At 36.9% G+C, this 12483-nt stretch overlaps 1 protein-coding gene across 1 annotated transcript; it reads right to left on the reverse strand.

Moving 5' to 3' along the window:
* Positions 1-1688: 1688 nt before the first annotated feature.
* On the reverse strand, positions 1689-6526 carry LOC142548175 (NAC domain-containing protein 40-like). Its single transcript, XM_075656502.1, has 7 exons — positions 6144-6526; positions 5736-5989; positions 5227-5511; positions 4186-5125; positions 3976-4105; positions 2391-2552; positions 1689-2068 (listed from the first exon to the last, which is right to left on the reverse strand). The coding sequence occupies exons 1-4, from the start codon at positions 6358-6360 to the stop codon at positions 4634-4636; spliced, it is 1248 nt and encodes a 415-aa protein (XP_075512617.1). The 5' UTR covers positions 6361-6526; the 3' UTR covers positions 1689-2068; positions 2391-2552; positions 3976-4105; positions 4186-4633.
* Between the last annotated feature and the right edge of the window lie 5957 nt (positions 6527-12483).

A 12483-nucleotide genomic window follows, 5' to 3' on the forward strand; every position in this document is an offset into this window, starting at 1 on the left:
AAAAAATAGAAAAAAAAACGAGGAGACGTTACATATATATATATATATATATATATATATATATATATGGAGCTGGGTTCCAAAAAATTTTTAAACTAAGCAATAATTTTAATTACGATATATATATATGACCATGGGAGAGTCATCACAGGATGTGTGAATGACGGGAAGGTAACAGCCTGGTGCATGAACATTGGCTCGACGTATTTTTTTTATCAAAAAAATATGAAATAAAGAATTTTTTAAGAATGCTTGGTATAAATAACTCACTTCTTGAGTTGGTTTTCATTTACTAGCACGTAGTGGTACAAATTAATCACGGATTTGGAACAGCAATCACGAGAACATCAAGAAGACCTTCATGCATTTTAAATATGATAATCTCGCCAAAAGAATATATATAAATATTTCATTTATCAATAAAATATGAGTTAGTCTTTATAAAGTTTATTAATGACGTTATTACTAGTAATATAAGTTCCACAACCTAATTAAATTGAATCTTTTAAATTGTGGGGTAAATCTTTCAATGATTGTTCCATATGTTTGTTTCTTCATGTGACCACATCAACAACAACAATGCTGCTCAAATATCCGAGAATCATACATTTCATTTTATGAAAAATATCCCACCAACTCATGCAAGTTTTGACTATTAAACACTGTATTAAAAACAGAAACACCCTCAATAATGCAATTGAGTAAGCTCTCTTAAGATACTTCAAGGGACTCTACGCACCGCAAATATAAGAAAATAAATTTACACCAGTTCTAACAATTATGTCTTTTGATTTCGTGATAAACGTATGATCTTAACATCATAAATCAAAGATTTCAAACTCTCTCAATCAAGTCCTCTTCAAATTCAGTTCACCTCCAAGAATTAATTATCAATGCGGTTTGGTCTCCCCTGTCACAAATTAATGGCACATTTCCATAATTTGGCACCTACGGAAGCCATATTAACTTTGAGACTCGGTTGATAGCAACTGCATGCATAATTTGAAGCAGTAAATGTTCATCTACTTTGAAATGCAACATTAATTGCATGCATTTCTTTTAGCATTATCAAATTTAAGAAATAAAATAAAATAAAATCATTGATTGTTGCACCATAGCAGCATTGTCCCTCTTCGGCAATCAATTCCCTTTTATTCTCTTCCAACGAAATCATTGCCTCTTTCGAAACATAATCCATTAAAGGCAATATCAAAATGCAAAGGTGATCACAAAGAAATACATTTATTACACAACATCCATTTTTGTTATATGGAAATATGAACACTTTTGCATTCAATATATGGGGCATGGATTGGGTGGTGAACATCAAATATTGCTAAATCTGATCATTCTAGCAACCACCATAAGTGGTCCATGAAATACGAGCACAGACTAATATTATTTCGAATAAGTCTCTTGTGAGACGATCTCACAAATTTTTATCTGTGAGACGGGTCAATCATATCGATATTCACAATAAAAATAATACTCTTACATAAAAATTAATATTTTTTATGGATGACCCAAATAAGATATCCGTCCCACAAAATACGACCCGTGAGACCGTCTCACACAAATTTTTGCCAATTATTTCCTTCCATTACGGCTGTAAAAGACCACAATTTACTATTTAAACTTACTGTTTGAATTCACTTGAATTAATGGAAAGAACTATACGAAATCAGATTTATTGTATGTTTCGTTAGAAAAGTCACATTCTGTATATGCATTGCATTGTTAAAAACAACCAGAGCCTCTTGAAGATGCTACTACGGTACTACCCTTTTCTTCCAATTTGTCAAAGATCCCTTTGGAATAGTAAAATTCTTCCAATTTTAGTAGGAATTTTTTTTTCCTAATCATGTAAACTAAAACAAACTCAAAAAAACACCAGAAACCCATCTCTCAAATTTCTAGTTTGCTTTTACGTCGGCGCGAATTTGCTGTTGTTCTTCATGACATAGTAGGTCGGCATGGATTTACTACTCCGGCATTGTTGCAGCTGTTCTTTAAGATCCTGAACAAGCTCATTCAGTTTATTGATGCTCTTCTCCTGCATCAAGACAATCTGCACAAGTTGATAAATTCATGAGGTAGTAGGAAAGATGTCAAAATTCTGGTATTCGAAGCCATAACATGAAAATGCTGGGAAGACTCGATGATAAAGTTCCAATCGACATATATATGATGGAACCATATATATCCTAGAAGACAAACAAAGAATCGAAATAAGAAACAAAGACCCTGTAACATCCTTGACGAAATAGTTATAAAGAATACCAGCACAAAAATAAATTATATACAGGGATATAATTCGGTTCGACATTTTGCCATGGCCATGATCAGCACATTTTATATTTTATAAATGATCAAGTAGAGGGTATGTTTACCGAATCTTCCAAGTCTGCCTCCACTTGTGAAATTTGATACTGCTGCTGAAACTCAGTCCGACCGACTAATTGTTTCCACCTTCTAAATTGTGATATTGTTACAATGAATATCAACAACAGTAAGAACAGCAGCATCGGCCTTGCCATCACTCTTCTCTTCTTCTACAAAAACATAACAAGCAAATTAAGTTGGCACAGAGCATTCAAATTTCGAGTGAAGTTCCCATCAAGCTAATTTCATGGCCTGCCATTTGGAATGCCAATTGACACACAGTAAAATTGAATATACATGTTTCCCCAGTTAAGCAGATTTCAAGAACACAAATACCGCCTTTCTAACATCATCCATTATCGATGCGGGACTAGTGGGAGGCAAGGGCCCAGAACCTAAGATTCTTTAGGCACCTCTCATACCCATTGATCACCCCGTCCGTGTGATTTCTTTATCCACTCTCTCCACTATCTCGCAACATCAATGTCATTTCCCAAATCTTGACACTCATCACGTACGCAAATAACTCACTACTTCAAAATTGAAAATGAAATATGCAAACTAACATCCAATCCTGTGTTCTTTTCATGTTCAGAAACTTTAAACAATAAAAGGGTTATTTCGGTTGAATGGAAAATTTAAGTCAAGATTAGCCAAAAACTGATAGTTGCAATACACAACCCTTCATTTATTCAATATCCCCATATTTAGCACGGATAAAGGAATTACAAAGAAATAAATACAAGAAAGACCTTACAAATCAGAGCTCGATTCTGTTCAACAGAAGCATTAAGTAACAGTCGCATTCAAGAATTTATCGTTTCTGGAATTGAAATGTTTGTATGATTGGATAGACTGCCGGTGTTTGTGATTCTGAGATAGATTCTACCACCGTTCTTTTGGAAGTGAAGAAACCAAAAAGAGAACAAGAACTGGAAGATTATCACTGAATTACGGGAAGCAGAATTAAAAAGTTGATCAAATTTCCGTTTTTTGTAGACTGTAGAAAACCGTTTTGTGTGTTGTTATACGCAACCGATGCCTTTCAGCTCCAAGAAAAAAGGTGTTAATCCCAAAAATAAGAAGTATTTAATATATTAATTAATAACAATTAACTTTATCATTTTGTTGTGGGTGAGTTCAGTTTTTACTATATCACATTACATTGAATTGGCTACAAGAAAACATGTAAATTGGCGACAGTTTTTTCAAAACCATCACTCATTTAGATTTGTTTTCAGAGATAATAAATCACAAAATAATCATGTCTATATTTTGAATGGACACAAAAGCATATTTTTATGAAAACATGAATGTGAGCTATTTATGTTATGATTGGTGATTAATTAAGACATTGTTTATTCTAATTCAGCTTAATTTCGAATATTGTTATCACCTCTAAATAGCATGATCAGTGCAAAAAATAACAGTTGGATCGGTGAATATTAATTTTATCTATCCAGTAACCTGGTTCCAACTTCCAGAGCTTCAAAAGATTGGAACAGCGAATAATATCATTTAAGCATAGTGAAACCAGGATTTGATACTCTAAATCCTCCATCTACCAAAAGGGTATTTGGATTCGTCACTTACCAAGAAAAAAGAAAGCCCCAGCCACATCTTCTGCTGTAAATACAGCTTCAAGTTTGCGACAAACTTGATCCTGTGCTCCCTTGTCGACTCTCCAATGACCCATATGATCCATGCAATCTTACTTTCCAGCCTAGAGTTAATACATCATATAAGCAAATCTTCTGTAATTGGGAAACAGAATCACACATCACATCATCGAATTAAGCTTACCTTCTTGCAGAAGTTGGGACACCTGCGGCACTTGCAGAATATCAGTAGCTGAGTATATTGGATGCACTGTATACCCAAGTATAAAGCCCTCTAACAAAGGTAGCCACTAGCATTTGTATATGCTTTTTGGAAGAATACTATATAACCTAATCCTGCTGCTTTCGTATTTCAGAAAACTATGCAAGTGATCTTTGCTAATCCAAACAAAAGAAGGCGTAAACAGTGGTACAACGTACACAAATCCATTTCATTATCAACTCCAAAATACATCATACAAGTACATACAAGCCCCACAATCAGTAGCATATTGTAATCAGTATATAACATATACATAATACATTCAATTATACATGCCGATCTAATTTTGCACAACCCAAAACTAGACTCACCGATTTCAACTATTTATGAGTAGGAAGCTGACCATACCAGAAAGGATTTATACTTCTTGTTATCTCCACATGACAGATGGGAGATAACGATTCCAGTTGATATCTTTCCATTTTCGAAACTTGAAGACGCCAATTAACTTCTGAGTTTCCCAAGAATCTCCCTTTAAGAAGAACGTAACCAGTAAGATTAGGATAACCAGAAAGATAATCATGGATGAAACTTTATAATTTGAAGCCACGAAGTGATCAATTGAGTTCTCTGCTGCCTGCAGAGAACCCAAATTTGGCACACTGTCAATGGAAAGATTTTCTTTATCAGACTTGTGATCAGTATCAGATGGCTCTCTCTGGTAAGTTTTTGGTGTTTGTTTTCCCTGTCTAAGCCGCTGACTCCCAGTGCCCTGAAGATTAGTATCCTGACCTGGCTGCTTAGACGCCATATCAGGCTCACATTTGCCAGATGCTCGAATCTCGTTTAGTGAGGAATAATCTAGTTTAATGATGTCATCTTTCATTATATCGGCATAACAATCCTCTTCCGCCGCACAACTCTGTAAGCAAACATGTAAACATCGCAATCACATCTAAATTATCTTGTCCAAATTTAAATGAGAGACGAGATGTTTATAAAAAATTAATAAATAAGACAAACCTCTTTCGGGCTTGACGAGTCAAATTCATTACTGATTTTCTCATCAGATTCATGACCAGTGTCAACCTGTTCCACAGAATTAGAATTGTAACTGTTGCTGCACTCCTTCGAACAGCTCTCAGCCACATCGGCTCCTTCGAGGATGGGAGATTGTTCCTTATCAAGCATCTCAACTCCACAATCATTAGCCGATGGCAAATCACTTTGATTATTAAAATTCCTTATCAAACTGTCGCCCACGTGAAATTCACTATTCTTTCGAAGGCGGCAAACAACCATGTCATCCTAAGAAACCATCACACATGGACATTGCGAATATAAGAATATACAGAACCAATAGTACAACTATAAGAATATATAGAACCAATAGTACATTAAAATAGCCAGAGATTAAGGGGGAGAGGGTGAAAGTTGGATTTTTCAAACAACTGCTTACAAAATTTCGATTTTTCCCCAAAATTAGGCAAGTTAATTCGAATCTTTTAAGGTTTCAGCAGCAAACTGTGCACCTGAGATTTCTCAGTTGCACAATACTCGTGCATTATCCACTCTGTTCTTTGCCCTCTTGGTGCCCGGCCCATATGGAAAACCAGACTCCTCTTCGTCCCAATCAGAGTCGAACCCGATTTCACAATGCGTTCTTTACCTGTGGCCTTCCAGTATCCACTAGCAGTCGCCCTTTTGCTTTGAGATCCACTTGGATACTTCTTCCCACGAGGAGAGAAAAAGAACCATTCGTTGTCCGATTGAATCATAGATTGAGCTGATTTATTCCAATTAACAACTCAATACTCCAAGAAAATGACGAAGCACAGTTGGAACTCCACAAAAACATTAAGCTTAACTTTTCACAGAATAACTAATTTTAATTTTAGTGTAAATGACAAAAAAATAAAATAAAACAAACAAACAAACACCTGGTAAATCCCAAGGCTCGTGTCTGCAAATATCAAGCTCGGGAATGACTTCTAGACCATCTTCAAAACCTTGAAGCTTCTTCTTCAGGTAATACTGTATCAATTCATCGTCGGTCGGCGAAAACCTGAACCCTGGAAACATTGCAGAGGCTTCTGCTATCGAAATGTCCATAAAGTTCCTCGATAAAGGTGCTTTTCTTGAATTTTCTTCGCTCATCTTTTCACCTGTCGGAAGAAAACCCTTCTCCTGCAAGATTCTGAAATTTTTTTCCTTCAATATGGTTGACTAGTTCTGTGTAAAAAAGGGCAGAAAATGGCCGTCAAGACGATAACAGTTATCGTAACATCAGGAAATCTCTTTTTGGCTTCGCGACGGTGCACGTGTCCTTAATTATTTGAATGCTGCCTGTTTCCCATGCAGAAAGAAAGAGAGATATATCTAGTTAGAACAATTCTTTGGTCCTTTGACTACATAAATTTCATTGAATCCTCGATATCTACACAAATTACAAATAAGTCCTATATTTTTTTCTTAATGATCAAATTTGATCTTATATTTATCGACTTAACAGGTTTAAATCTTGTACCTATATTCTTAATCTGAATATTTTAAGTTTTACCTGATTCAAACTTATTTATTCTAGATATTTTTTTGATTATTTAGATACGAAAATATGTAAGTATATATATAAACTTACATATTTTTTATATGAACGAATTGTTATATATATTTATTATGCCATCATTGTGAGAATCCGAATTTTCAGCAGTTAGCATTTTGCAGCAGCCAGCAATATTCAGCAGCAATGCAAGAACTTCAGCAGAAGCTAACAATATTCCAGCAGCTATTAATATTCCAGAAGCTCGTAGTTTTTCCAGCAGACAGAATTCTCGCAGATAGAATCCAGCAGCAGACAGAATTCCAGCAGACAGTTACTAATTCAGCTTATGACTTGTAACTGAAGCATTTAACACGGAATTAAGGCTGTTAATGACAGATTATGGCCATTAATTGGGAGGCTAACAGTCAGATTTTTGCCTATAAATAACACCCTCAAATCTCTGAAATGGGTGTTACCCAAATCTTGAGATTATCACTTGAATTTTCGAGTTAAGAGAGAATGTCTTTGTTCAAGCAGTAAAAACCAGTAGCGAGAGCAAGCATATTCCCAGACTTCAACCGAAACTTCTAGCAAATTACAGTAAGTGGGCTTATGTATAAATTATCTTGAAATCCGTTTGTTAAGTTCTGTTCTAAAGCATAATTTCTGAATGTTTGATTTCTGATATATGATTTTGAAGCACTGAAACTCTCTAGTGAACTAATGGTAGGAATATATATTCTGAACATTATTGAATTCTGATTCTGATTCTGGCATCATCCCTTAGAGGAGAGAACATATAGGGGACTGATATCAGTTTAGCCATGAAATTCACTAACGTGCTCAGTGCTTACTAATTCTGATTTCTGTTCTGAAACCGGTGATTTCTGAATTCTGATTTCTTTTCTGAAAATAAGGGTTTTCTGTATATCATTGTCTTACTGTTCATGTTGAAACGATTTCGAAAATTGGGAGTTATTCCCGCCCCTGCTTACTGAGTGACAACCATATCACTCACCCACCAAACTCATCTCAGATAAGAACGAGGAAGAAAAGTTAGAAGAAGAATAGGAGATTCAATTATGGGGCTGGTGAAGAAGACCGTTGTTTATCAGTTCTAGTTTATGTTTATTCCGCTGCATTTGTTAAGACGTTATTATATTTGATTTTACATTTCCGCTTAAAAACATTTATCATTGAGTTTGTATCAGACATTGAAATATTCAGTATTTATGAATAAAAAGACCGGTTCTGAATTTTGTAATTCTGAGGCTTGTTGTTTTCGAATGTAAATTTGAGAGCAACGCCGGTGTCAACCAAACTCCATCCCGGGACGTGACATTGAAGTGGTATCAGAGCCAACTAGGTTTCATAATCTGGGGAGGAGGAACTAGCAATAATTAGTTCTGATAGATTTCTGAAAATAAGTTCTGAAAGTTACTGAAATAGACTAGTGAATATAAACTACTGTAATAGACTACCGAAATTAAGCTACTGTAATAAACTACTGAAATGAGTAAAAAAAGCAATAGACCAAAAAGAGTAGACCGAAAACAGTAGCATCAGACCAATAGATTGGAAACAGAACCAGTAGATGAGAATCAGTAGATCTGGATGCAGAAGACTTGGTCAGTAGACCAGGAATGCAGCAGACTGGTTCTAACACTGCTGGAAATCAGCAGAATTGGTTGCAGTAGTTGCAGAATTGCAGTAGATAGTGCATTCCAGCAAGCGCATGCAGTAGACCTTGCAAACGGCATGGAAGTTGAGGTGTTTTTCGCGCAAACTTCAAACGGTCATAACTTTTGATCCAGGAAGAATTTTTACTAATAAAAGTATGCGTTGAAAAGCTCTCGACGAGAAGAACCAAACCTAGCCGACGAACCCCAAAATCCTTCGTTTAGATAGTGATATCATCATTTTCGTAAAATTTTCCAGATTTTTGAAACTTTGAGAAATTTTCATTTCCAAACAGCTCGGTATTTTTGCACCAAATTGGGTACACTTCATGTTCTTGATGTGAAGAATTTTTAGTAAATTTTTCACGAGATTCTGAGACTGAAAAACTTTGAGCTATTTTCTTCCATTGAATGTATATGTTGTACTGATTCTGTTCATTCCAGTAATTGTCTATAGTTCGACTTGCACTCTTGAGATCATTTCTGAACCTTCACTCTCATGTTTTGGATGTAGGATATGACTGACCAGAGTAGCTACATTAAGAGCTTAGAGAGGAAGCTAGAGAAACTAAAAGAACATAACTACTGCCTAGAGTTGGACAAAGATGAATTAGATCATCGAGCAGAACACTTAAGAGGTGATGTTCAACGTTATGCTCATTATCTGCATGAGGCAGAAGATAAGAATAGAAAAGCTCAAGAAGAGTTCGAAACCTCCCAAGAGACTGTTGCAGAGTTCATCGAGTTACGTGATACATTAGTTGAGAATATCCAAATACTTAAGGATCAAAATCACCAACTGGTACACCAGCATAATCAGTATAGTGAACATACTGATGCTCAGATTCAAGAGCTGCAGGACACTGTTGAAGTTCTTAGCGATCAGAATGCAGTTCTGCATGGTCATATTGAACATCTGGAAACAATGATAGCCAACCATCAAGACGAACCTGAGGAGGATCCCGAATAAGATGAAGAAGTCGAAGAGGATCCTATGGATTTGGGATTAGGAGAAGTGATACATTAGACATTCAGTAGTAGATTTTTGTAATAGCATTTGTTCTATTTGCATTTTGTTAGCATTTTCAAAGGTTATTTGTAATTGCACTTTCTTGAGAAGTCAATAAAATTTATTTCTATCCCTTGGTTTTCATATTTAATTTTGAGCAATTACTCAATCATTTTGCTTCCTTGGTTTAGTCTCTATTCTGCTATCAACCTTAGAACTTTCATAATTGTGGTGACCCGAACCTAATTCGTCTTCTTAATCATTATTAAGATTCAATATAACAATTAAGAAATGTGGGACATAAATTGTTTTTTAATGCAAGTGCGGAAACGTAATGTAATCGATCTGATATACATTTCAATATAAAAGTACAAGTCTTGTACAACATTTATTTATTTCAAACTAAAGTTCAGTCACTATATCAAGTTCTGAAAATCAATCTACTCTAAGTCCGGATCTCCACGCTAATCTGAATCTCTCATACTCTTCCTGATCATGATCCTGCCCCACCTGTTGTCATGCACACATACAAACAAGACAACAGCCGGATAACTCCGATGAGAATAAATCCCAGTATAACAATGTATACATGCAATCATATAAACAAATATAAAAGCATGAAACATATATCAATAGCATGTATCAAATCAGAAAGACATGTATCGATATAAAGCTGTAAATAAAACTCTGGACTCCTCCTCTCAGACTCGACTCATCTCTAATCTAGGGATCCCGGTTGAATAAGAACGCAACGTTCTCCCACCTACTTTACCAGCCATATGGTGGTACGTTCGTATTCCCAGACTTTGGCTATCTATATCGAATATCTGCAATAGAAGTCGATCTACTCCTAAGCACATCGATATATACCCAAAAGTCCAGTAACTTGGCGGTTCTGCCAAAGACTAGGCAAATCTCCCCAAACTCTAACTCATGCTTTGCTATAAATCAATAGACTAAGCATATCAATATCGAGAATTGATATATATATATATATATATATATATATATATATATATATATATCCCTTGCATGGTTACAAAACATGGCATGATTCTTTAAACAGCACGTCTCGCGCATATGTGCGACCTTCCTCGGCGCATATGCGCGAGACACTATGTCTCGGCGCGTCATCCTCACGACATCTCGCGCATATGTGCGCCCTCACTCGGCGCATATGCACGAGGTTCTTCACAACTCTCTGCCACCCTCGCGCACATGCACGAATCCATGTCGCGCATATGCGCGAGGTTCTCTGCCTGCCTCGCGCATATGCGCCCGGCGGGGTCGCGCATATGCGCGAGGGCTCATCCTCGCACATAATCCAATCTTTTTTTCGGCTTTCCCGGTCTGAACCGTTCCGTCTATAATCACATCAATTTATCAACAAATCATATCAGATTACACTAATCAAAATCTCGGGCATTACAATTATTGTAGGAAATTGACGGACGACCAGTTAGAAACAATCGCAACCCTTGATATGGAAACCGCAATACGTAATGATGAAGATGCACAACAACCCCCACAACAACCACCAGCAGTTGGCCTCAATCAGGTGGACTTGATGGCTATAACCACGATTGTGGCAACCACGCTGCAAGGGTTTGTCAACCCTAATGCTAATCAACACCACCACCTCCTGCTCAGAATGGGACTAAGTAGCACTATGAGGCTCTCCGAAGAGAAAGAGTCCCAAATTTCGACGGAAGCTCCGATCCTGAGGTCGGACAGAATTGGATGAAGGAGGTGGAGAACCATCTTCGACTACTTGAGGTTCCACAAGGGATCAAGGTAGATGTGATTACACATTTTCTTGTGGATAAAGCAGCCAAATGATGGGAATGAGTCTCACCAGCTATGGTAAGGGCGGGACCTATCACTTGGAAAAGGTTCCGAGAGGCATTTCTGAAGCAGTACTTTCCGACAGCAATTCGAGTGCAGAAGCTGTCAGAATTTGAAAGCTTGGTTCAAGAACCAAACATGACAGTGGTGGAGTATTCATCTAAGTTCCACTCATTGGGAACCTACTCCCCAACCATCATGGGAGACGAGGCCCTGAAGATACATTGCTTCAAGAAAATGTTGAACAGCCGTATTCATATGTCCTTGCTGTTATCGAACCCGATAGTTTTGATGAATTGATGGGAACCGCCATCAGAGCTGAGAATGACATCAAGAGGCGTGAAGGTGAGAACAAACTCAAACATCCTCAGTCAAGCCAGTACCAATCGGGCCAACAATTCAAGAATCCTAGGTTTCCAAGCAACCAATTTACTAGTACTCCATCCAAAGGAACCACTTCTTCTTAATCAAGCAAAGAGGGGGTCAAGTGCCAAACTTGTGGATTCGCTCACACTGGTGAATGTCGTAGGAATTCTGGAGCTTGTTTCCGTTGTGGAAAGATGGATCATCGCATTGCTCAATGCCCTCTTCCAGATCCAAGGAATGGTCCAGCAGGAGGAACAACTCCAAACAAGCCTAAGGAAACAAGACAAATGCTCGAGTTTGTGCTTACTCAAGAAGAGGCTGACAACTCAAATGATGTCGTAGCAGGTACCATTATAATCAATTATATGCCTGCGTATGTGTTATTTGATTGTGGTGCTACACATTCATTCATGTCTAAGAGATTTGTCAAGAAGTTAGGGACTAAGCCTGATAACTTAGAAGAACCATATAGAGTAGCAACTCCTGCAAATCGGATTTTAGAAACTCGCAATCTATATCGGGATATTGATGTTCTCATAGATAATCAGAGTTTCAAGACAAACCTAATCCAACTAAACACGGTGGAATTCGATGTAATTCGTGGAATGGATTGGTTAGACAAGAATCATGCTTTAGTAGACTTCCATGGAAAGACGGTAACCATTCAAGCTCCACACCAAGAGAAACTTTTATTTCATGGTAAGACAAAAGAACGAAAGATCTTCTTTCTGCTTCTCAAACTTGGAAAGCCATGAAAAGTGGAGAAGAAATTTACCTAGCTATGTTAAGCAAAGTAAAGAAAGAAACCACACTAACAGTAGAAGAGATTCCGGTAGTAC

Source organism: Primulina tabacum, chromosome 1 (genome assembly GCF_025594145.1).
Source record: "Primulina tabacum isolate GXHZ01 chromosome 1, ASM2559414v2, whole genome shotgun sequence".
Classification (NCBI taxonomy): Eukaryota; Viridiplantae; Streptophyta; class Magnoliopsida; order Lamiales; family Gesneriaceae; genus Primulina; species Primulina tabacum.

Bases quoted from the DNA above. Each gene is read 5' to 3' on its own strand.
- LOC142548175 (XM_075656502.1), bottom strand. From the start codon at position 6,360: ATGAGCGAAGAAAATTCAAGAAAAGCACCTTTATCGAGGAACTTTATG. The intron at 5,512-5,735 runs GTGCACAGTTTG...ATGGTTTCTTAG, and splicing joins GTGCAACTGAGAAATCTCAG to GATGACATGGTTGTTTGCCG. The intron at 5,126-5,226 runs GTTTGTCTTATT...GTTTGCTTACAG, and splicing joins ACTCGTCAAGCCCGAAAGAG to AGTTGTGCGGCGGAAGAGGA.